Source organism: Notothenia rossii, assembly GCF_949606895.1.
Source record: "Notothenia rossii genome assembly, chromosome: 5".
Lineage (NCBI taxonomy): Eukaryota > Metazoa > Chordata > Actinopteri > Perciformes > Nototheniidae > Notothenia > Notothenia rossii.
This window is the reverse complement of record NC_136903.1, coordinates 5977177-6004637: the sequence shown is the minus strand read 5'-3', so window position 1 is coordinate 6004637 and position 27461 is coordinate 5977177. Positions and strand designations below refer to the sequence as shown.

Here is a 27461-nt window from a genome sequence, read left to right as displayed (position 1 = left end):
ATTAATCAGATTAATCACCATTCGAACTATGCCCAAAATATGCCATTTCTTTATGTATATTGTTGTGGGAATGGAAAGAGAAATTAAAGAAGGCGGATATATCCATTTAACAAACAGTTTGTATGTTTATTATAACATTTTTCTGTGTGTCAAAATGAAAGACAGCCCACACACCTATCAATCATCAAACCGTGGGGTTTTAAGAAGACTATTGAGAAGACGATCACTACGTGACAAAAGTTTTCAAAACCGTTTCTAGTCTTCGGTATTTCCAGACAAGTGGCTATTCTGAAATCAATCTTACAAACTGCTGTCTGTGCAATTCTCAGCGCGAGTTGGCGGACTTTATTTTGCTTACTTTAACATCATTTTTCATGGTGGGGCTATGTAAATAAAACTTGATTTGATAACATATGTAACATTAAGCTGTATGTGACTCTTTTTCTGCTGTAACAACGTACATTTCCCCTCTGTGGGGCTAATAAAGGTATTCTGATTATGCATAAAAACAATTATTAAAGAAAAAACGTTATGAACGCTGTTAAAGGAAATGTGCACAAAACAAATAGTCAATGCTATTAAGTGAAGTTCACAGTATACAATGACATAATGGTAAGATTAGGGCAAAGATACTAAAACACTTGGATAAAGTTAGGAAAATATTGGTATTTATTTAATTAAATTCCTCCATTGACCTGTGGTATAAGAGAAGGACTCTCCTTGCATCAGATCAAGATGTTGCCAGTGAAAGTAATCCATTGCATTTTCTCACAAAACTTTTTTCGACAGTGCCAATGAGTTCCAGGTGTGGGTAATTGGTACGAGACAGAGCTGTCCTTCACACTTCATGCGAGGAGGCTCTGAGTGTCTGGAGGTTAAGATAAGATGAACAACCTTTATTTTTCCTGGCACCCATTGTGAATCGAACCAAAGGTTACATTACGATGTTTAGCCTACTCCCTAGCGGTGTTATTACACGTGAGATTCTATTGCGTGGGACTTAATGGTTAACCTGGGCCAATGTAATGTTACTTTAACACATGGTTTCCGGAATGACTCTGTCCATGCTTATGAGCTGGACCAAAATCTTCTATGATATCAATTTGTGTGTTGTATTGAACATACATTATAACATCAGAAAAACGTTCTCATCAATTAACCCTTAGATGCCCGAGTGACTGCACCCTAGACTCTTCCATAAGTGGGTCTAAAAGGACCCGTATTAAAATAATGTGTTTTTATGCCATTTTTGTAATTTTGGTTAAGAAAAATCACTTGTATAATATTTTGTATTATATTTTGGTTCACACTAGAAACATTTTATATTTAATTTTTCAGAATTTATCATTTTACACATTTTTTTTACATTTTGAAAAAAACGTTTTGAACATATTGTCCCAAAGATCTCCGCTATTCTGAGACCCTCACAGTATTCCAGTCTCTTTACAAAACTCATCTCTTCTCCTCTTGTCTACTCATAGCCCACCCCCCATCAATCCATGCCGGTTGATCAAGTTTGATAGTCCTATACCCCCCACTCTAACCTTCCCTTATATTGTAAAGTGATTTTGAGTCCTTGAAAAGCCCTATACAAATATAATGTATTATTATTCTTATTATACTGACAGGTTTCAGATCTTGCTGTAAAATAATCTTCCTGAGAGGTGTCACTTGTGATGTAGTGTGTGTGTCCTACAGTGAATGTATTCCTGACAGCCACAGGTGATAAGAATCAAAGGTTCCCATAGGGTCCCATAGAAAATGCATGCGGGTCATTTTTGACCCACTTATGGAAGCTTGTAATACAAAAACTTCAATTTCTTAAAATGTACATTTAAAATGTGCATGACATGATATCCAAAACATGTTTTTTGAGGAATAGCTGGAATATGAAATGATAAAAAAATGTAATTACAAAGATACTTCAAGAAAACCACCTCAACGGGTCAAAAAAGACCCACTAATGCATTAAGAATGAAAATTAACCAGACATTTATTTCTCCAGGATTAAACCGAAGCAATTTCACAGATTCAGGACCTGCACACATTTTTCATACACCTTAAAAAAGACAAGTACTAAACATAAATAAGTGTAATTGGCAATCTATTGACTGTCTATAAAGGCATTTTAAGAAGTTAGTGAAGCAAAGTGAGTCTATAGTGAGGACTGAAATTATTTTTCCAAAAATTTCAATAGTTTTTGTTCGATCTATCGGTTTTGGTCGCATTTTTCTTTCGCTCTGCATGATTTTCGTGTACTGTAACAAATTCGTATTTCGTTCCTGCTCCCTGTGTGTGTTTTAAAAGTAAACTATGAACTGTGTTAAGTTTCAAAAGATCCACGAGCAGAAACATTTTGCTTTCAGGCAGTAAAACAAAACCAAACAGTCTAGCTTGAGGGGGAAAAAAACAAATGTTTGTACAGCTGTTCTTTTGATTTTTAACATGTATTCCTTGATTGAGTGATCACATAGCTAAAGCTTTTCTTTGTTGTGGTTAGTATAAATCACGTTCGAATGAACATACTTTACATCAGGGGTGTCAAACTCAAGTCCCGGGGGCCAAATCCGGCCCGTGACTTCATTTGATGTGGCCCACAAGAGCTCGCAAAGAATAAAATATGTTTATTTTACGGTTACATTGCGATTTACAAAAGCACTTTGCCCATAAACTACATGTCCCACAATGCATCTCAAATTCACCTTTTTTTTTAATGTTGCTTTATATGTTGCTTTTTTTTTTGAATCATTTTGTGAGATTCTCACTGAAGAGACTTGCCATTATTTGCCCTAGACTTCTGCTTTCAGACGTAGTTAATTAAGTTGTTACCCTATCCGATAATAATTGAATGCAGAGGCAATAATCTAATATAATACATTATTTTATATTTATTAAATATTTATATATGTTTTTTTATATAGTGTTAAAGTTACAACCGACCCTTTAAGTGCAACCATAATGCGAATGTGGCCCGTGATGAAATTGAGTTTGACACCCCTGCTTTAAATCCTAAAATCTAAAACATTCAGCTCAGCGGTGCATATATCCAAAATGAGTTTCTACTTTAACCCAGGCACTGAACACTTCCGTCAGTCGATACAACTCAATCCTGATTAGGACAAAGTAATCCTGTTAGACGCCAGGGTAGAACTTCTTAGATTTATCCGTGACCAGGTGATAGGCTTTCTGAAAACATGGGGAGTTAAACCCGCCACATGTCTGTACGTCACTCAAAGTCAATAGATAAGAAAGCACTGGCTAGTATTAGAGCCACATTTACACCCATGTGAGCCCGATAGAGGTAATTTATTCACACTATTCAATTAGGTAGTTGCACAGTGACTAGCCTATTGGTGTCCTATCAGCATGCTTTACCACACATGAGTAAAACAGCAGGTAAGTTACATAATCATTTTATAGGCGAAAGTATATACTTGACCTTTTACCTTGAAGTGAAGTCAGTTCAACTATGCTTCTGGAAAAAAATGTCAGCAACTTTATTGTAAAGTCTTCCTTATATAATTTAAAGTTTTTTCCAGTCTCTCTGTTTCATCTTTTGCTAGCACTGGAAAACGTGGAGGGAGATTGTCCTTCTCAAGACATAAACCCCTCAGTGAGGCAGATGTGAGAGTTGCCTCCCCTGGTGCTTTTCATCGAAGTTTTATGACAACACCAGCCAGGTGTACCTTTTGAACATAAGTTACCTGGACTATGGAAGGCCAGGACATGTATTGAGGTCTACCTAAATTGGTAAAAACAGAGATAGTAACAGACACATGTTTCTGAGGGGTTGCAACATCAGAGGGGAGGATGAGCTTATTGCTATCTCACTTTGTGTCTCTCACAGCAGTGGATCTCTGCCTCCCGCGACAGCCTGTCTCTGGGCACCTACTGTGCACAGCAGGTATGTCCTAGAAGCTGTTGGATTTATGTCACAGTAAATGCTTCCATAAAACATTTTTCCAGGTGAACATAACCGGCTGGTGCACATGGTCAGCAACTGAATCATAATATGGAACCAAACGGCAACCTGCAGTGCAGAGCAGTGATGCCATGTGTGCGAACGTTGTCTCCATTGTTAAAATGATAAACTAAAGAGCAGAAATAAACACATTCCCAGCTTGGTACAGAATTGGTCATTCATGCCTTTCTTTCTATTTGTTTGATAAGTGTAAGTGGGTAAATGTGTGCCTGTTTGAGTTGCATTAAGGCCATTTTCCAAAATCAGATGTATTTGATTACAACCCAGTCTCACGGCATTTCGTGTTATAGTCACAAAATTAATCTATTGATTCGTGTTCACCAACACGATTTCCCAATTTTTTCGTGTCACACAGAACAATTTTAAAAGCAATAATAATAACAAATTAGAAGGAAAGAAAGATTTTTAAAAATACAGATTTTGGTATTCTGAGGCTCTGAGCCTCATTTATTTTCCTCGCGTACGGCAAAAAAAGTCTGACATTATACAATTTAAAATAAAAACACTAATCGTGGCTTGATATTGAGTAAGAAAATGTTTTTATGAACCCCACAGCTTCTGGTCTTCCAAGACCCGACCGGACAAAAAGACGTGGTGCAGGCACGAAACATATCTACCAATAGAAATTGATTTTAAAATCGTTCTGTGTGACACGAAAAAAATGGGAAAATCGTGTTGGTGAACACGAATCAATAGATTCAATTTATTTCGTGACTATTACACAAAATGCCGTGAGACTGAGTTGTTTATTAAGGTCCTATGTTATCTATACTTAACAAGGAGACAGCTGAAGGGTGTTAATACATTATAAAGAAAAGCAACTTTCAATGTCACAGAATCAGTTTAAATCCATGTTATAGTTGCTCCTATCAAAGTTTGTCTCTGCAGTATGCAGGGATTTACAGATAGACAGTAAATACCACAGAGGATTTAAAGATAGACAGTAAATACTAAAAAGGATTTAAAGATAGACAGTAAATACCACAGAGGATTAAACCTATGACCCTCGTTAAAAGAGGATAGGCCTGATGAGGAGACTAAATACAACAGAGACTTTAGAAGATCCAAGCTTTCTTAAACACAAAAAAGACACCAGAGAAGCAGATCTGTACGGTCGGAGGTACTATAGACCATAATCCTAAAAACGGTAGAGATGTTCAAGATCTTAAATATCAGGAAGGAATGTACATCAAGACATAACATTAACATCAAAGCTTATTTTCTAAGGATAGTAACTTGGTAATGCTAAAACATGTGGACACAGCTAATCCTGAGTCAGTGTGCAAACCCACACACATATGGAAACGTCTATTCTCTGATTTAAACTCAAGAACTAAAAGCCACACACACACACACACACACACACACACACACACACACACACACACACACACACACACACACACACACACACACACACACACACACACACACACACACACACACACACACACACACACACACACACACACACACACACACACAGATATTAGCTTCAGGATTTATTTATGTTTATAACAACATTTATTTACATATGATTTGTTTAAACACGTCACAGTTTAAGACTGATTAAATAATAATTATAGTACAAAATTAGTAAACTTGCATATAACAAAATGTCAACGCATCCTATTTAAAAATGTACTTCTATACAGACAAATTAATTGAAAAAAGCAGTTACCTTAATAATCAAATGTTAAAGAAAACCTAAAATAACATTATGAATGACAGAAGTCTTCCATTAATAACCTGTCATTGTTTGTGATGAGGTAGTAATGATCCTATTCAAAAGTTACTGGTTTCTACACACTAAACAGTAGCTCCTGTGCAGCTTCATAACACATTGTTTGATATTATCTCATTCATTACACCAGAAAATACATTTGAACGGTGCGTCAGGCTATTGATTATGTTAATGTGATTGGCTGATGTCCAAAAAAGACGAGTGAAAGGTGTTGCAAAGTGTTAGTGCATGCTGAAAGTCTCAAGCACACCCACAACATGTATAACCTAATATTTACCTTGGTTGGTGATTGGCTAATGGTTACACAAGCCAAACAATCGTTATGACATCAAACGAGATCAGCTCATATTCAGACAGTGGATCAGGACAAAAAGAGGGAATACTTTTCCCTGAAACTTTCAGAATCTCTTTCCACAGAGGGGACACATGTGGATGTAGAAGAGACATGGAGAAGAGGGGACACATGTTGATGTAGAAGAGACATGGAGAAGAGGGGACACATGTGGATGTAGAAGAGACATGGAGAAGAGGGGACACATGTTGATGTAGAAGAGACATGGAGAAGAGGGGACACATGTTGATGTGGAAGAGACATGAAGAAGAGGGGACACATGTGGATGTAGAAGAGACATGGAGAAGAGGGGACACATGTTGATGTGGAAGAGACATGAAGAAGAGGGGACACATGTGGATGTAGAAGAGACATGAAGAAGAGGGGACACATGTGGATGTAGAAGAGACATGAAGAAGAGGGGACACATGTTGATGTAGAAGAGACATGAAGAAGAGGGGACATATGTTGATGTAGAAGAGACATGGAGAAGAGGGGACACATGTTGATGTAGAAGAGACATGAAGAAGAGGGGACACATGTTGATGTAGAAGAGACATGAAGAAGAGGGGACACATGTTGATGTAGAAGAGACATGAAGAAGAGGGGACACATGTTGATGTAGAAGAGACATGAAGAAGGGGGGACACATTTTGATGTAGAAGAGACATGGAGAAGAGGGGACACATGTTGATGTAGAAGAGACATGAAGAAGAGGGGACACATGTTGATGTAGAAGAGACATGAAGAAGAGGGGACACATGTTGATGTAGAAGAGACATGGAGAAGAGGGGACACATGTTGATGTAGAAGAGGGGACACATGTTGATGTAGAAGAGACATGGAGAAGAGGGGACACATGTTGATGTAGAAGAGACATGAAGAAGAGGGGACACATTTTGATGTAGAAGAGACATGGAGAAGAGGGGACACACGTTGATGTAGAAGAGACATGGAGAAGAGGGGACACATGTTGATGTAGAAGAGACATGAAGAAGAGGGGACACATGTTGATGAAGAAGAGACATGAAGAAGAGGGGACACATGTTGATGTATAAAAGACATGAAGAAGAGGGGACACATGTGGATGTAGAAGAGACATGGAGAAGAGGGGACACATGTTGATGTAGAAGAGACATGAAGAAGAGGGGACACATGTTGATGTAGAAGAGACATGGAGAAGAGGGGACACATGTTGATGTAGAAGATACATGAAGAAGAGGGGACACATGTTGATGTAGAAGAGACATGAAGAAGAGGGGACACATGTTGATGTATAAAAGACATGAAGAAGAGGGGACACATGTTGATGTGGAAAAGACATGAAGAAGAGGGGACACATGTTGATGTAGAAGAGACACGAAGAAGAGGGGACAAATGTTGATGTATAAAAGAAATGAAGAAGAGGGGACAAATGTTGATGTATAAAATAAATGAAGAAGAGGGGACACATGTTGATGTAGAAGAGACATGAAGAAGAGGGGACACATGTTGATGTAGAAGAGACATGGAGAAGAGGGGACACATGTTGATGTAGAAGAGACATGAAGAAGAGGGGACACATGTTGATGTATAAAAGACATGAAGAAGAGGGGACACATGTTGATGTAGAAGAGACATGAAGAAGAGGGGACACATGTTGATGTAGAAGAGGGGACACATGTTGATGTAGAAGAGACATGGAGAAGAGGGGACACATGTTGATGTAGAAGAGACATGAAGAAGAGGGGACACATGTTGATGTAGAAGAGACATGAAGAAGAGGGGACACATGTTGATGTAGAAGAGACATGGAGAAGAGGGGACACATGTTGATGTAGAAGAGACATGAAGAAGTGGATTTTGCATAATAGGTGAACTTTAAATCAATGTTCTAATTTATGAACTTAAGTCTTTACGGTTTAAGCTACCCTGTTAGATAAAACGTAATTACTAGGAAGTCCCCTGTTCGCTGGTCTTGAAAGAAGGGAGGAAGGGAAGGTATTGGAAACATCTAAACCGTTTGAAAATGCCGTTGCAGTAAGGGATATCGTAGCACGATGCGTCACAAAAGTTTGTGTTTCCCTGTTGGGCCTTGTCCTGCCAGCTTTTGATACCTCGCTCTTTTTCAGTGCCTGAAAAGAAAAAGCAACGTTCAGCTGATCGTAGTTTTATAGCTGTGTTGATACTGTAAGGATAGTGTCATACCTGGAATAGTGTTGTCCAATATAAACCCAAAGAATCCTCCTATAAACATGTGGGTGGTGAAGAGCACAACAATCACTTGGTCCAGCTCTTTTATTCCTTTAAAGAGAGGAGAGAGCAAAGGAAATGGCTTGTTACCCGATAATAAATAGCTTGTAAAATAACAACCATAAATCTCGTGGGCAGGTTCACTTTGTTCTGGGACGATCTTAAACCTTACCCCTGTCCTCCTCCACACAGAGGTCAGAAGTCAGGTTTAAGTCTATTCTACTAAAACCAAGGGAAAACAAATGTCCCCGAACTCACAGCTACAGGGGTCTGACAGTAAATCCTGTAGTACGGGAGTCAAGTGCTAGATCTGTTGGATGGATCTCAAAACTGCTTTCTGACCAGACTTTGAATTGTAATTCCTTTCACATGTCAAGAAATGGCATTGTCATCATCAGTACATAAGGACCAGAATGAGAAACAGGTTAGATTGAAACGTTCGAGGAATTTGATTTGGTGTTGTGGTGCATACATAAAAGTAAAAAGAAAATTAAAAACAGAGAAAACTATTTTAAGATAACTATAAAAACATTAAAACATATTTCAAAAAACCTAAAATACTTGTTGTATAACCTGAATCAAAAAGATAAAATATTGAATTGTTGAAGCTTAAGTGCAATCAGTAATCGGAAATGTATAGGGATATTGTCACGATCTTAGTTTTATGTCACGGTTTTAGTTTGGTCTCTCTTGTCATGGTTTTATTTTGCAATTCTGTTCTCCCTGTGTCTTGTCTTCCTCCCTGTCGTTAGTTTCCCTGGTGTGTCTAGTTGTCTGATTGTGTTCACCTGTTGCCCTTGTGTTTCTCCTTCCCTGCCCGGCTGTTTCTCATCTCGTGATTACCCCTCCCTGTATTTAGTCTTGTCTCTTCCTGTGTTCGGTGTTGGTTCATTATTTGTCGTTCATGTCTCCCTTCATGTTGGTCACAGTCACCTTTTGTTTGGATGCTACAGTACCTGTTCATGGATTCTTGTTTTTTTCAGCTTTTGTAAATAAAGCTTGCCTTTTGTTTCATTTTGAAACCTGCTTCCCTCCTCAATCTGCATTCGGGTCCTATTTTTCCCCAACCCAGACAGAAGGAACCAACCCCGAACACAGGAAGAGACAAGACTAAATACAGGGAGGGGTAATCACAAGACGAGAAACAGCCGGGCAGGGGAGGAGAAACACAAGGGCAACAGGTGAACACAATCAGACAATCAGACACACCAGGGAAACTAACGACAGGGCGGGAGACAAGACACAGGGAGAACAGAATTGCAAAATAAAACCAAGACAGACCAAACTAAAACCGTGGCATAAAACTGAGATCGTGTCAGAAATTAAGGATCAGTTTACCCAATTAAAAGAATAATGTAAATACATTCTGTCGGGGATTTGACCCAGGAAGATTTGGTGTTTTGTTTGACTTTCTTTGCGATATTTTTCTAAGAAGTCTTACTACCATGGGGTCCTTTAATCTGTTTATGTGTTATACCCGAGAGGATCCAAATATACCCAGCTGTGACCAAAGGCCTTTGTCAACAGTATCTGTGACAGCAAGTGTTTAGGATTAGCATGCTGTTTCAATTAGCATCAAGTATTAGATGCGTTATGTTAGGGTCTCGTACATTGCCGGGTCTTTTGGGGTTAAGGGACAAAGTTTTGGACACCCTTTACTCTATCTCTGAGATAGGATAGAGGAGGCAAAAAAGCCCCCTGATTTATGAGTATAAAACCAGGTCCCAAATCATAGACTGGATTTGTTAACAATGATGGAACAATCGGATGGTAATTTGTCATTTTGACATTTAAGAACACTGAGGGCAATCGACCAGAAGTAATTCACAGTCATTGGAGGGTTACAGACTGGAGGCCTTGGAGCCGATCTGCTTACTATCCTCTCTGAGAGGTGGAGCAAGTTTCCTTTCCCTGGGACATACTGTATGTTACCAAGTGATGATTGTTTGCTAGTCGTCAGTGATTGCTTAGACCCAGGACCGAAAATGACATAACGAAGGTGGTGTCTGAGTCACTGTGGCAAAGGAATCATTCATCTGCTTCGAGTGGTTTTGAAATGAAAAGTCAGGAGGATTTTCTCAATACTGATACCGGTACTGCTAATTGATTCCAGTATTTATCTTAACGGTCTATCTACTATCCATCATTTTGTGCCAAAAAGAGAAACATATATTACATGAAAGGTTTAAAAAGGATTCAACAAGACTTATTTTATGTATTCTTTTGCAAAAATAACTGTTTTACTAAACTTAACACAAAAAGTAAGGACATTTGTGTTTGGTAGATTATTTCTATGTTGTAACAATGCTTCTTGGCAATGAATATTATATACTGTTGGAAAGCCTGTAAATAATCTACCAAACACAAATGTCCTTACTTTTTGTGTTAAAAGGTCCCATGTCATGGCCATTTCTACTGATCATTATTCCATTGTTGAGGTCTACTAAAATATATTTATATTGTGCAACGTTCCAAACTCATATTGGTTTCTCAAACAGCATCTCTGTATAGTATGTGTATTCACTCTCTGTCCTAAACGGCTTGTTGGAGCTCCTGGCTCCTGGCTCCTGGCCCAATCCGCTGAGCCGTTACGTTAAGTCACTATATACGAAATACGTCACTATACCCAGGAAGAAAAAGAGAAATGTCCAACGAGGCGTTCTGGGGCAGCACAGACAGGTCTTTTCTGTGTTAGAGTTTTACTCACAAATAACTTTTACTTCTCCATTCGTCCAGCAGCTTATCAGTATTACAGAACTGATCCAATTAAGTACCGGTACCAAGTTAGTACTGTTTCTAGATTCCCATCCAAATTGCACAGTCTGTCTCTGTTCATCTTTTTTCTCCATGCCCTTATATAAAGTACCCTTAAATATAAGATTGTTCTGTATATTAATTATTTAATGACAATGGTGAAATGACAGATAAGGAGAAAGTCTAACCCCAGTAGCAGTTGGTCAATAGATGTCCATGTATCTGATATATAAAGGTCTCTTGCGGGCTGATTCTCTGTCATCACTACAGCCTGCTCCAATATCCTGAGTTGGCCCATCTTGTGGTAACATGTGTTTTATGTGTTAACTGCCTAATGACATTTTGTAAAATAGAAATATTGAATCAAGGATGGCAAAGAGCGCTCACGTAGTTCAACAAACAGTCTTTTTCAAAGAACACACACTTCCTGCCCAAAGAGGAGCAGTCGAGAGTTCAAGGCACCCACTGAGATGGTTTTAAATCTCTCAGCCTGTACATCTAAAGGCGTCTGGAAGAAAATCAGTGTTTACTGAGACAGGCCTCCTCTTGTGTGGCGCTATCAGAGGAGTGTTGAGGCTGGGGAGAACTTTATCTGAGCCTGGCCCTGACATGGGGGTTAGCCAAGAGGATTTGGATGTAAGTAGCCTAGACGTAAAAGAACCAGACAACCCTCATGCCCAGTGTCCTACTCTGGATTAGCTTTTCTTTGGAGGCACTTGACTCATGGGATCATGTTCTTATGTCTGCAGAGAGTGTACCTGTTTAATCTTAGGGATTGTTCTTTTGATAGCACTTCATAGGAGGTGGCCACAGAGACGCTCTGAGACCCATCAATGCGTAATGAAAGGCAGGGCGTCATCAGGTGAGAGCCTGAGATTGATTTCTGATTGGATGTAAAAAATCTGATTCTTCGGTCTTGTACTTGTAAAAGTCATCTGATTTCATTTGTTGGAAAAAAAATGTCATGGCTCGATTAGAGTAATTGGATTTGGTTGTGTCAATATTTGCTACGTGTAAGAATGTATGTATGTTTTACAGTAAAGTAATGTAAATTGGAAAATGTCATTTCTGCCCAAAAATATATTTTTTGTATTGACATAATCCAGCTGGAAACCTGAGTTTCATTTGGATTAAACCTGGGTTTGAATATGTTATAAATTGCTCCAACCTTTTTTAAGAACTACCAGGTTCAAACATGGATTCATAAAGTAATAATTGAAAGGTTTTACAATAATTTAAAGTAAAAAACGAAATGCATTTTGAAATAGTTTTTCATGAACATTATTATTTTTCAAATGAACAATTATTTGTAAAATTGACTTTCATTAATGACTTATTGTCAACTACAATGAACTCCTTTTGGTTGTATGTGTCTGCCAGCAAGTCAAGTTGTAGTAACATCCATGTCTGTCCAAAATGCTGTCACTTCATTATTTATTACTTTTATTATAGTTCTTTGTTAAGTCCAAGAGGAAGTCGGTGCCAGTAATACCCTCATGGCAATCAGAAGATAAAGCATTCACAAGAATTGGATAAAGGACAGGATGAATGGACCTCGACCTTTGGCCATTTAACTTTCGTTAGACATTGTGGCAAACTTTTACAAATTTGAAGAAATACTGTCTCGCTCTCCATGACATATTGCGTTCAATAGAATAGGACAAATTGACAGTCAACCAAAAAAGGTGTAGATGATAATGATAAAATTGTAAAAATGGACTTCAGGCAGGTAGATCTTTGACCATTAAAGTATCATTCAACCCTGCAGGAGTTTTTTCAAGAATGAGTTTCACTTTTTTGTAATCGCCAACAATCTGTTCACGCCTAGTGCAGTAGAAGATCCCCAGGTGGCTAATCATGAAGAATCAAGGCAATCCTCTTTGAATTGCTCTGACCCTCAAAAATCACTGTAAATGTCCGTGCTGCTAGACGAACAAAGGATCTCTGATTAAAACATTTTTGTTTGACAATACCTTGATTATTTAATGAATGAACCCTTCAGCGTTAAACACCAAGCAATAACGAGCAAAAGGAAAATGTGAAGGTGTATAACATCAATATCAAAAGAAAAAGAAGGGTTGAATGTCTTTTGTTTTTATTTTGTAAAGCACTTTGAAACGCCACGTGCTGAAAAGGGCTATATAAATAAAATTGCCTTGCCTAAAGGTTCAGTTTTAAGCGTTTATTTAGGTCTTCACTTTCTACCCACCCGTATAACAGGCATACAAACCACCTACAATGTCTATCCCTGGTGTGCATTTGAGTTCAAAGAAACGATAATAAACAAGGTTAAGGATTAGGTAAGACAATTAAAAGGTTGTCTTTCCAAAGACTAAAGGGCACAGGTGAATGCCATCAGGGCCGTTAGGATTTGGAAACACCTTAGCCTCAGAAGCTTATGCTGGCAGAACCACTGCCTCCTCCTCCTGGGTAATCTGTTGGAGGAGCAGTGGCCACTCTCTGTCAGAGGTCCACCATACTTGCTAACCTTGAGAACTCAGAAATCGGGAGCATTTCAAAACCACCGCGGGGGGGGGGTGCTCCTAGTGGATCGCCGGGGCTGTAGATTAACATTAACATGCTTATTGTAGTTGTAAGTGCAATACCTTGCGGCCTGTGGCATCGTCCTTGATGGAGCATATGTGTGGGCTGGACCTGTATTTTACAGGAAAGGAGTGAGCAGAGGCTCGAGTTGTCGATTCTTGTTTAGTTTTCTGTGACTATTTTCCTCACCCTCTCAGAGTTTCAGTTGTGCGCGCTACTAAATACACGTGTTACCATGGAAACCAAACAATGGTGTAGTTGTATTAAAATCCGAGTGGAAACAGTCAGTGAGTAAATCTGATTTTGTCAGAAATCGGGAGAAATGCGGGGGAAATATGACCCCGGGAGGAAACCGGGAGAGGACAATGAAATCGGGAGTCTCCCGCGAAAATCGGGAGGGTTGGCAAGTATGAGGTCCACATCGCTCCTCTGATGAGGATGTGCCAATTTATGCTGATTCCAAAATGTTGGCAAAAATAATCTGTTTAGATTTATTTATTTAATTTTAAAGTCCGTTCCTATTACTGTATAAAGCGCTTAGAAAGTAAGGACATGTACTATTCCTTTGTGCATGTGTTTGTGTAAGAATGATCGTCACCAAATGTTTTGCTAAAAAAAAAAAGCACACTAACAAAAAAAGAGAAACAAGGAAATCGAAGTAAGTGTAAACACATTGTACACACACACATTACGGTTGTTTGGCCCATTATGAATATTATTTAGGCATCACAACTAACCTGATTGGGATTTTGACAGGTAAAGTAATAAATTGTATTCTACCTACCCCGAAATGCCTTGTACTCAGTCATTACATTTTGCTCCTGTTACTGTCCACCAAATGTTGGCAGAAATAATCAATATATGTTCAGATTGTTTTATTTAATCTGAAGGTCTGTTCCCATTTTAAAGAGCTTAGAAAGTGAGGACACATATACTATCCCTCAGTGTTGGTGTCCGAGTGAAAGTAAGTCTGAAAATCACCTGTGTCAATGATTGCCAATTTCTGCTGATTCTAACTTTGGTTTTCACAAGACAGTAATACCAATGATGCTGTGGGTGGGTTTAAACAAAAGGTGCTATCTTTCTCAGTTATTTATAAGATTTAGATGTAAATAACTGGAATCAAAAGCTGAAATATTGACCTTTTGATGTCTAACCTAACCTGATTGTTTTCAGTGTAAATCAACAATAAAGCAATTGGCCTCGCTGTTCCAATAGTTTTGGAGGGGACTGTACTATTCCTTTGTGTATGTGTATTAGTGAATGTATGTCTGAAAATCACCTGTGTCAATGATGCCGGGGTTGGAGTGAAACCAGGTTGGTAGAACCAGTCCGCTGAAGGTGGAGAAGCCGAGGATGAGGAGGTTACGAGACGAGTTGAGGTCCACGTACTGGAGAGGAAGAGGCACAGAGAGAGAGAGTCTTTATTTGTTTTTTTCCTAGGCCTGCTGGCGGCCATCTCTGTTTTTTAACTTCACTAAAATGTGATTAGAAATAATTAGAAATCTCGATAAAGGAATGAATTCTATATCGGTCCACGACTGACTTATTTGGTCTCATGATAGGAGAACTGAGGCCATCCTCGATCAACCCTGTCTAATAAAGTGCTCCTTATTATCTAAAATATAAAGAAGCAACCTTTATTCAGTTCTCATACACGGATTAACCAGTTCTGGCTATTTCACAACGTAATTTTACTAATAAAGAGCATCACAAACACCTCATTACTGCTCTATTGAAAACCACTATTTTGTGTATATACATAATACTGTACCTCCCATAGGTTTTAATATCTTTCATGAAGACTCCATGGAGCTTCAATTCAAAGCAAACTAAATAATCATAGGAGCATAACATCGTATCCTGTTGCTGGGAAAAAACACATAATGGTAAAAGAATACACTGCCTGGGTGGGACGTTGGCTCTCTAGACGTATGGTTCAGTGTTACAATCTTACAAAATACATACAGAATATTTCTGGATTTGGATTTTTGCATCCTGGCACAGCATATTCCCTCGATTCCTCTTCGCCTGGAATATAAAGAACCCCCCACTGAAATACTAGTTTTTACTAGTGGTCTTAAAAGGAGGAGTTTGAGACATTTCAACATAAAAGGCCAACAGTTACATTCTGTAGCCAGAAAGTTCATAAAAAGGGCTGACATAGTGGGTCCGATTTTCATCGAATGTTTCTGTTAGACTTCTGCTCCAAATGACTTCTCAGTGTGTGAGCTGGGAAAGCATGGGAGGGCTGAAGCTGTGGTATTTATTTAGTACTATATAAAGTCAAAAAATGTTCTGTCGAAGGTTCATATATCCCTTTTTTATTTATCTGTATGAGAAAAGTAGGAAATCCTGTAAACGTTTTTTGCCATGAAAATGTCCTCAATTTTAATGCCTCTTTAAATTGTCGACCAAAACCGGATTTGACCGTTTACGCAATATAGCGAAGACCTCGACTGAGCCATCACGATGCTAAAAAGTGTGTTTTTGTTCTTCTTGACTACTGTACCACTGTTGCCTCCCAGCAGCCATTGCAAAGCTACGGACCAATCACAACGCTGCTGCTGGGGTTTAGATAATAAATTAAATTGGGGATCATATAACTCTTGTTTTACACAAACTAAAGTGGCTCCCTGCACCGCTTTGAAAGGTTTAAAGTCTTTCTCTTATTTGTAAGGTACTTAGTGGCTGTTTCCTCTTTTTATATCACAGGTTCCCTATTGTTTTATGAACCTTGAGGAACCCCAAGATATTTCACAGCTGCTCTTTTAACAGTTCCCTAATTTACAACGTTGGGGTTGCTACTCACAGTAGACCTGTAACGCCCCCGAAAAATATGGCACACACAGATTTTGATTGAAGACTTGCCGACTAAGTGGACAGATTTTAACACACTTTAATACGTATCTTTTTAAGATATCTCTAACTACCAGCCGTAAAAAAATTCTTTTTTTAAGATTAAAGATAAAATAAAATGTACTTTATTAATCCCAATTTTGGAAATGTTTTCGTTGCAGCAGCATAAAACAAAACAAGGCATTGCACATAATAACAAATTAAAAGATGAGAAATAAACAATTCTAAAATATGAATATCTCAAAATAGAAATAGAAAATAAACCAGTATTAGAGAGTAAAAAAAAATATATATATATATATACAATCTATAAATTGTCTCACAAATAAAAACACCAGAAAACCTATTTTATTATTATTATTATTTTATTTTTGGTGGGGTTTTTTGTTTTTTGCTGAACTGTAAAGTGATTTGAGTCCACATTCATTTATCTATCCATTTCATGAAGTAATACCCAAAGTAAATCCCTTCTTCTTCTGATGTTAACAATGTCAAATATATATTTTGGTTGTTTTAACGGGCAACAGTGCACCAGCACTCCTGATTTAAAAACAGTGCTATTTAAGGCTAGAAAACAGGATCACAGCTGACCTGAGCCCTCTGTTGATTGGACAGTTTCCTAACTACACTACCAACAAAAAGTGTATGACCCGACCTTTGGTCTCAATATTGAATAGCGAATAGTCTTATTCTTTTTCACTGTCTTTAATATAACATTTTGCTGTTTTAAAGGAGATTTGATTTGTTCATTTGCAAACTTTTAATGTTCCTTTATGTATGTTCTAAATCCCTTTAAGCTACCACATTTTTTTTTTTTTAGTTGATCCATATAGAAATCTTTTTCAACGGGCCAGAGTGGCACACCTAGAAGCAGCTGGACTCAGTATTCAGTTCATGGGCCTCTTAGCAGGGTGGATGAGTATTGTGTCTCACAGTCTTCATTTCCCAAGGAAGGCTGGCGTCTGAGGGATGTTTTGGATAAAGTGTCCACCAAAAAACATTTGATACTGTATGTTACAATATTGAAACGTGTTTACCTGGAGGTTGGATATGCCCACTGCTGCGATCATTCCAAACATAACGAGGAACATTCCTCCAATGACTGGGTCTGGTATGGTGATAAAAACTGCTCCAAATTTCCCAAAGATCCCCAGGACGATCATCAGAAGTCCGGTTGTCTGGAGGACCAGTCTGCTGCCAACCTGGCAAAAAACAAGCACATTGACTGGTTATCTTATGTATCAACACATTCTCACTCCCAACTCGGCCTATGTTGACATTATGTCAGGGTCCCTGTCGTCACTTTCCAACGCAAGGGGGGGGGCTTTAGCGTCGAGCTTCAACTATCAGAGCGTCCCATTGACTTGCATAGAGCTCCCTGAACATTGGTAATAGATGAGTTGGGATCACGGAGAAATGCTCTCTGCAGACCCATTCTCCCAGCGTTTATCAACCTTTTTCTTACTCAATATCAAGCCACACTTATTGTGTTTACTTCTTTATTTTAATTGAATAATGTCAGACTTTTGTTCAAAGTCAATCAAACTAATAAATAAACACAAGGATAATTGTGTCTTATTGTTGAGTAAATAACAGTGTGTGGTTTAGAAAAGAATAAAAAAGTAGAAGGAAAGAACGATGAAACAATACAGATGTCAGTATTCTGAGCTCCTACTCTCCCCCTAACTGACGGCAACAAAAGTCCTACATTATTCAATTAAAATAAAGAAGTAAAAACAATAAGTGTGGCTTGATATTGAGTTAGAAAAAGGTTGATAAACGCTGTGAGAATGTATCTGCGGAGAGCATTTCTATAAAAATCTGTCTGAAAATGAGCTGATCAGATTTTGGCCACTTTATGATGTCATTGCGATGTTTTGGCTTGTGTAACCATTAGCCAATAACCAACCATGTTAACCCCCCTCCCCCCCCCCCCCCCTTATCACCTGAATCTCCTCCTAGAGCACCATTGAGTTCTTTGTAACCAAATCTCCCTCAGAGGGGCGTGGGGAGGGGCTCCTTATTTTCATCTAAAGTAACAGACAGAGAATCAGCACTTTGGAAACAGGGCTGAAACAGAGGGGATTATGGGATGCTGCAATGATCTATTTGGTGTTTCAGCCAATCAGAGACAGGCTCTGGATATATCTGAGAGCTATAATATATTGATGAAAAACAGTATAATAGCGGACCTTTAAGCCACTCCCCCAAAACACACAAGCTGCTGCAAGACAACGCACAGCATCAAGGCATCGGTAACCATAGCCAACTTGATATCACAAAATCAATAAACATAGCTTTAGCTTTGTTATAGGGCCGGATGATCATTCAGTTTATTGCACGTATTAGTTGAGTACTCGATTCTTATTGGTACATTTCGACATTGAGGAAACTCTGATGAAGAAACTCTGATGAGGAAACTCTGATGAAGAAACTCTGATCAAGGAACTTTTAGTTGATTGATACGAATATACAACTTGGCAAAATGACCAAAGTAACACACATCATTTCATATCATGAGTCTGAATTTTACATCAAACAGTTGCTCTCAAACAGGCAAAAAAGACAGCTATGTAAGTATTGAATCAAACCTGTAAATATATTTAATTAGTTTCTTTGCACGGTTTGAGGCAGTCAGACAAACAGCGCCTCCTCCAGTCTACAGCAGCACCTCACTAACACTTCATCAACACCAAGTGAGACGAGAACTGAGGTTAGTGAACCCCAGGAAAGCTGCAGGACCTGACGCTGTACCTGGGAAGGTACTTGTGTCATGTGCGGACCAACTATCTGAGATTTTCACCAGGATTTTCAATCTCTCCCTGACCCAAGCCATCATCCCATCATGCTTAAAATCAGCAATCATAATCCCCGCCCCCAAAACAACAGCAGCCAACAGCAGCCTAAATAACTTCAGGCCCATTGCCCTAACATCGGTGGTTATGAAATGCTTTGAGCGGCTGGTCTCACATCACACCAAGGCCTGCCTCCCCCCAGCCTTTGATCATCATCAGTTTGCCTTCAGGCCAAACCGCTCCACGGAGGATGCTATTGCCATAACCCTCCACATCACACTAAGCCACCTGGAACATCCAGGGAATTATGCTAGGCTTCTCTTTATAGATTACAGCTCAGCCTTCAACACCATTATCCCTGACATCCTCATAAATAAACTTCTTGACCTCCACCTGCCCCCCTCCACCTGCGCCTGGATAAAGGATTTCCTGCCAAACAGACCACAATGTGTGAAACTGGGCTCCCATCTCTCTTCCACCCTAACACTCAGCACTGGCTCTCCCCAGGGCTGTGTGCTAAGTCCACTCCTGTATGCCTTATACACGCATGACTGCTCTCCCACCTACCCTTCAAACACCATCATTAAATATGCAGATGACACAACCGTCATCGGGCTCGTCTCAGGAGGTGATGAGACAGCCTATAGAGAGGAGGTCCGGAAACTGACTGAGTGGTGCGCGGTCAACAACCTACTGCTAAACTCAATAAAAACGAAATAAATTATTATCGATTTCAGGAGAAATAGACCACGCCCCCCTCTACATTAACGGGGACTGTGTAGAGAGGGTGCCTTCATTTACATTTCTGGGAGTCCACTTCTCCCAGGAGCTCACCTGGTCCACAAACACCACGGCAGTGAAAGAGAAGGCCCAGCAGTGACTGTACTTCCCGAGACTGCTCAGAAAGAATAATCTGAATCAGAAGCTGCTGGTGACCTTCTATCGCTCTACAGTTGAGAGCTTCCTCACATACTGCATTTCTGCTTGGTATGCAGGGTGCACGGCTGCCGACAGGAAGGCTCTGCAGAGGGTCATTAACACGGCCCAGAGGATTATTGGCTGCCCTCTGCCCTCTCTGGTAGACATCACCAGCTCTCGCTGCCTCAGGAGGACAAGTTCCATCCTGAAGGACTTATCCCACCCAGCACGTCAACTGTTCGACCTGCTGCCCTCGGGCCGGCGCTACCAATCACTGAAAGCCCGGACCTCCAGATTCACAAACAGTTTCTTCCCATGGGCCATTAGGACATTAAACACACAAAAATAACTCCCCATATCCCCACTGTGCAATAATCATGATCTGTTTCGATGTATACACTGTAATATTTATTATATATTTTATCATAATTCTATTTTATTCACTTATTTATTTATTGATTTATTGATTAATCGGACCGTCCGAAGCTGTGTGCACTACTTGCTGGTCGAAACTGTCAGACCTTTTAATCTGTGTTTTTAATATGTCTGTTTTCAAACCACTCGCTGGAGCAGTGACTATAAATCTCGTTGTATTATGTACAATGACAATAAAAGCTTATGAATTTGTAATAGAGAACATTTGAAAGGTATGAGCTCATTGAAGTGAACTTGAGCTTGTAAATTACAGGTAGAAAAGACAGCAGCGGGAATTCAGCCTTGGGGAAGCACAGAGGGGCAAAGAAACATCACTACGCTCTGCGAGTCATAAAAGACATGAAGTGACAAGCATTTGCCTGTCAAGATTCAGTAATTTGTTAGCCGAATAGCCAAAAGCTAATTCTGACATTGGCAGGATTAGGCTTTGGTGTATGCAAACAAGAGGCCGGTTTGAACTTGGTGTGTTTAAGTTACAGTGTGACATGGAGTTCGTGTCTATACTAGCTTTGAAAATGTTTTGAAAGCATTTATATGATATTGGACACATTGGAGTCATATGGTAGAAGGCATACACACATTCCAGCGACGTGCAGTCAGGTGAGGCAGGGGAGTCAGAGCCTCACCTGTCATACTCCAATGTAACGGAAAAACAACTAAAGAAAAACTAAATAGTAATAATAATAAAATGTCTCCACCGATCTATGATGTAAGTGTGATTAATGTATGATTCCAATCGCTTTTTAAAGTCAAAATAGCTCTGCCTCTCGTAAGCCCACAGTAACTTGCTGGAGCGCGGGCACTAATTTAGCGCGGGCACTTATTTTGTGAGCGCGCTCAAGCCAGTTACTGTGGGGTGAGGTGAGGCACAGATGAGCTCTGCCTCACCTCAGAATGCGTCACCCCACAGAAACTGGCTGGAAAGCGGGCCCTAAGCGCATGCCTGTTACTATCTCACTGTATGTCACCAATGTAATGTTTGTAGACCCCTTTATTAAATGTATCCTCGCCATCCATAGTCTCTAAATAACTTATTTCACGTATATATGATATTTAGGCTCGCTGGTCTCATCATATAACGGCAATGAAAAAAGCAGCAGGAGAGGCAGCCATAACCTCTGCCGCACTGAAGGGGGCGCACGTGAGCCCACAGGTTCTTGTTGCTACTGTTATTCTACGCAGAGACGGAGACACAAACAACAAACTAGACTTTTCAAACTACAGGAAGATAAGGAGGACTTTTACAAAAAACTAATACAGATTGTTGTCCAGAAGGAGAGCATGGACTTAATCTTCAAGTCAAGGTAAGACCACAATTGTAATAAAAATGGGATCTTACTAAGAAAGAACAATCCAATATTTAGATTTTGGGTATCCTTTTGTTGAACGGTCTGTTTAAAATGAATCGAAGCATCAGACTAAAAAAGCTCTTCAAAATAACCGAATATTTTGATTAAGGTCAAAATATAGTATTTGTAAATCTGACTCTGAAAGAGTCAGTGCCTCACCAGCCATGAAGCTCACCGCACGTCACTGACACATTCATACATAGGCAGAGGCATGCTCAAGGAAACCAACATCCTCCCACATTCACACGCCATTGGCCAAGCATTGGGGGCAATTCGGGGTTATGTATCCTGTTGAAGGACACATTGACATGTTGACTTCAGGCGCTGGGGTTGAACAACAAACTTATGATTGAAGGACGACCTTCTACCTCCTGAGCCTCTGCAGAGTCATAAAACAAGGGTCCTTAAACACATTAGAATACTTTAAAGGTCACTTATTATGCAAAATGCAAAATGCACTTTTTCATGTCTTTTATAAATAAATATGTGTCCCCGGTGTGTCTCACAAAGTGTCAGAAAAAGAAACCCTCTTTTCCTCCGTACCCAAATCTCTAAAAACGGGGGAACGACGGAGCTGATCCAGATTTGCGTCTGATATGATGTAATACCGGAAATGTGGACCCACGGCACTATCAGAAACATCAGAAACAATGCGCGACATGTTTGGACGTAACATGCTCTTTGTTTACATTAGCAAGCATTACTAACACTCAGAGCTAAGCTGTACCGGAGAGAGAATGTGTAAATAAAAAAAGGAACTCACCTTGTGGTAAACCCGCAAGAGAAAAAGCATTTGAGCTCTATACTGCTTCAGAAATAATCTTTGATGTGCTGTGGAACATGATATGGCGTTAAATCACAGGCCACGGCAGAATTTAACTGTATCTACCGGTAGAATTCTGAGTAGGCATTAGCTTCCCCTCCTCTTTTTTTTTTTTTTCAAGCTAAGGACCCAGAACAGCGTTTCTCTAACAGGTCTTAAGAGGGATATAGAATATGAGGGATGTCTAAAATGCATGATCTGCTTGGTATTTTGAGCAAAACATATCATAGACATGTTTTTAATGTATTTTAATATATCTGAGACCCATAATATATGCCTGAAAATAGCATGATAGGAAACCTTTAATAACATTTGTGTACCTTGGTAATGCCGAGTGCAGCGATGTTCTGGCTGTAGGACGTGGTCCCGTTTCCTGTTCCCCAAAGAGCAGCCAGGACGCAGCCGATGCCCTCTACTGCGATTCCTCGGTTTATGGCGTGAGTTGGGGGAGGAGGAGCGCCAGACAAGCGTGCACAAGCATAGTAGTCCCCGATCGATTCCATGGTGGACGCCAAGACGCCCGCCATCATACCCAACACTGAAGACACACTAAATGTGGGCATACCCCATTGACCTGTGTGTTCAGAGAAGGCACAATTAGTTTCCATTCAGTTAGATGCAGACCACATCTCTAAGACCTACATTCTGCCAAAATCCTTTCAGAATCACAAACAGAAAAAGGTTATTTACCAGGTAGGTTGACGCGTACGAGGAATTTCACTTGGTCTTGTGGTGCATATTATATTTTATTGTATTTACTTCCATTATTGTATCTGTTGTATTATGTTGCGCTGTTGGAGGAGCCTGTGACCTAATTTTTTATTTTTTTCATAACTACACTGTAGCTATGTACAAATGACAATAAAAGCCTTAAATCATTGAATTAATATGTCCGGTGCCTTGCTCAAGGGCACCACGGCAGGGCAGGAGGTGAACTGGGACCTCTCCAAGTAGCAGTCCACACTCCATATTTAGGTCTGGTCGGAGACTTGAACCAGCAACCCTACGGCTCACAGTCCAAGCCCCTACTGACTGAGCCACTGCCGGACTGTGTGTACATATTTTATTTTGAAATTCAGTTCCTGACGGACGCCAAAAAAGCCAGAGATTATGGAACTAAACAAATAAAAAAAAACAAGGATAATTGTGTGTTATTGGTGAGTAAATAACATTGTGTTATTTTGAAAAGAATAACAAATTAGAAGGAAAAAAAGATTTAAAATAAAAGCAATAATTGTGGCTTGATATTAGAGTAAGAACATGTTTTTATGAACCAGACAGCTTCCTATAACACGTAATGCCGTGAGACTACTAATAGAAATACATTGCTTTTAAAATCGTGCTGTGCAACACGAAGAAAAGGGGAAAATCGTGTTGGTGAACACGAAATGCCATGAGACTGGGTTGGTACATTGTGTGCATTAACGTAATGCATAGAGTCTATGATGTAAATATGTTTTGAGGTTTTGTCTGGGTGACATATCAACTGAATGTTCTCTACCTGGTTTTAAAGGATTGTCTAGCAGACTGCTACCAGATGATCTTAAAGGTCAAGAAACATTATGTAGAAAGATAAAACAATCTTACTAAACCCATTGAGGATTTATAGACAAGAAGACCAAAGGTCGAGACCAAAGGTCAACAAGACGCCATGTCGACTTAACTCAATCTGGTACACAAACATTTTGATCCAAATATCATTCTAAGATTGTATTTCCTTACATTATTCAATTGAACTGCCTGACCTTTGAAGTCTTGTGGACTTTAGAGTTCCTGATACAATTCAATTGAATATCTTTATTAGCATGACCACAATTACATAAAGTATTGCTCAAGCTCTGTATAGTTACAACATCCTTACACAAATACTTACATATAAACAAGCTACTCAAAAAGTGGATGTGTGGGAAGCAGCTTTTTTTGAACCTGTTATAACTAATAGGGGTTATCTTTTTCTTACAACGACTGTATGTACACATCTGATTTAAATTAAGCTCATCGAAGTTCAATCCGGAAGACTAAGTTTTATTCAATCTCATGTCTTACTCCATCCTACATTACTGGCATCCACTCTTTTAGATACCATGCAGATGTATCCCATTAGTGGCATGAATACAGAACTTTTTAAAGGCATGTAAAGAATATGCTCTCACATTATTTGAGCCAAGAAACCTATTCATAAAAAAACAGGGTTCATATTCATAAAAAACGTCATAAAATACCACTGAGCATCATTTGCATACATATCATTAGATGGTAATTTTGATAATAATTGAACAGGCACCTCAGTTATTAATGCCTGCATTGAAAATACTATTGGTTTGCATTGTGTTTTATTCAGTTGTTGCTTTTGAAATGATCCGTTATACTATTGTATGCTTACGTAATATAATGTCCTGCCAAAAAACATTATGTACAGAGATTTTTAACAGCAACATGTTGAGCCAAATGTGTCTGTGTGTGTATATTCGAATGTTTTGCCACATGGCAATAATCATAAAGTCTTACATTGTTCCCATTTACATTTATGAATATGGAAACTGACCCCAAAATGAACACCCTAAATATATTGATTGCTTTTGAAGCACACATGCATTTAATATTTGACAGAACAAAGAAGATTCTAGTGAAATATAAACTATTTGCATGACCGTTATAAGAGAAAACCATGAACCGTTAAATGATCAGGTTTGAAAATCAGTCCAAACGTTGTAGAGTTTTATTATGGCAGCAGATGTTCCAAGAAACTAAGGAACACATGCTCCACATGGTCTCCACATTGCTTCTTTACCAATTGTGGTTGTGAAAAACGATCATTGAATAAGAAATAGTCATTATTCCATGTTGTAAAATATATTAGCTGGAGATCACTTCTAAGCAAACACTGATACTTTAACTTTACGGGTCATTAGTTGTGCAACCTTCTTCTAAGCCGCAGAACGTCCTCTGTTTGCATTCAGTTTGGATGTTTTGTGAAAGATTACATTAGGGAGAGGCTGGCAAACAAGTTGAATAAACTGCAGAAACCCCAGTACTAAGCCGGGTGAAACAACTGTAGACAGTTAGGACATTTTGACATTGTACCCCAAATAACCCTACCCCCAAACAGTTGAAACCAAGAGGGTTGCAACTATTAAAAAAAAGCTCTGCGAAAAATAGCTGTAACACCCGGTTCTTTACGACCAGAACTATTTACCGGGATACAAACCGGAGGAACCAGGCATGGAGGGAGGTATATCCAGTTTACTTCGTTTTAACATTGCTATTGCTTTGTATGTCGGGGGCGGGAGATTCATGTGATTGGTTGTTGGTCGCGTTGCTCGCAAAAAATCGCCAAGCTTCAGACACGCCCAGCTTCAAGATTTTTTTATGCCTGTAGTGTAGACGGGCCGTAATATCTCGTTTGGAATATGAGGAAATGAACTGCGGTCTGGCTCTCCCAGCTTGCACGCGGTTTGATTGGCTAGCGCTTGCACTGGCGGGATTTGCATAAACGGGATTTGATTGGCTGATGCCAAGCATCGAGCCTCAAAAGTTGAACATTGTTCAACTTCCGATAGATGCTCGTGATGCTTGCAAAGCCATGCCATGCTCCCCACAATGCAGTTCGGCGAAGATTAAAAATCTTCTACGTCACCCCATTCAAGTGAATAGGCGAAGCGTTGAAAGCATTTTTCGATGCCTGTAGTGTAGACGGGCCGTTAGGCAGGGGTGTCCAAACTTTTTTCAGCGAGGGCCACATACAGAAAAATATATGAAGGGCTGGACCTCTCACTAGAGGTACATTGCCTCCTAAGTTAAGGTGTAAGTTAGCAAAATGTAGGTAAATTAGGCTTGATACATGAATATGCTTTAAGAAAAAAACGTACATCACAGCTCTCTATGCGTTTAATTGATCTTCTTGGCAACTCATCCCTTAAAACAGAAGCCTCAGATTGTTTATGATAAGATGACATATTAAGGGTGTATTTCAAGCTTGTAATGCAACAACATTTATTTTAAAAGTGGGCTTATTAACACAGGAATACTATTGTGTAATATATTTGTACATATATATTTAAGAAGCACAATATAAGAAAAGCAAAAGTTTCATTTGAGGACCATATTTCATTATACTTTTTTTATTTGTTCAGGGCCGATTCAAAATGGCCCGCGGGCCGCATTTGGCCCCCAGGCCGTAGTTTGGACACCGCTGCTCTAAGGTTTCAATGTGACCAGGTTTAAACAATTAGGTATAATATGACTGCACTTACCTGGGTACGGTACATGGAACCAGGGGGAGTTTGTCACAGCGTCCAGGCTGATGTCAGTCCTGGCTGAGAAACCATACTCATCGGACTTTGATGGAAAGACATCAAAGATGGTCAGTAAGAAGCAGACCAACCAGGCGCCACACATCCCGAACAGAGCCTAGAATGTGTCATCAGATACAGAGAGTCTCAGCACAAACACAGTGATGTTCAACCAATGTAGAAAAAAAACCCATTTATATAAGCAACTTCTTCTGGCCTGTTGAGGCAGGATTCACTGCACGTTTTGAAGAATAAAAACCCTTGAAGCTATTGATTAAAATATTAAACTCACCTCCTGTACAGGCCTAGCATCTGATAACCTGCCAATCATCTGATTTCTCCTAAACACCTGAGCTCTGTTAAGTGCCTCGATAAACATTCACCTGTTTGTTATCTTGCAATT

General features: G+C 39.4%; 1 protein-coding gene across 1 annotated transcript in view; it reads right to left on the bottom strand.

Moving 5' to 3' along the window:
• Window positions 1-7652: 7652 nt before the first annotated feature.
• LOC307040406 (solute carrier family 23 member 2) overlaps window positions 7653-27461 on the bottom strand; it is a 58466-nt gene continuing 38657 nt past the window's right edge. The window contains exons 7-12 of the mRNA XM_079683199.1: window positions 27020-27176; window positions 23087-23340; window positions 17484-17648; window positions 14870-14978; window positions 8245-8340; window positions 7653-8171 (exon numbers count right to left, since the gene is read on the bottom strand). Of these exons, the coding sequence (XP_079539325.1) occupies window positions 7990-8171; window positions 8245-8340; window positions 14870-14978; window positions 17484-17648; window positions 23087-23340; window positions 27020-27176 (963 nt within the window). The 3' untranslated portion in view covers window positions 7653-7989. The remainder of the gene's footprint in view (window positions 8172-8244; window positions 8341-14869; window positions 14979-17483; window positions 17649-23086; window positions 23341-27019; window positions 27177-27461) is intronic.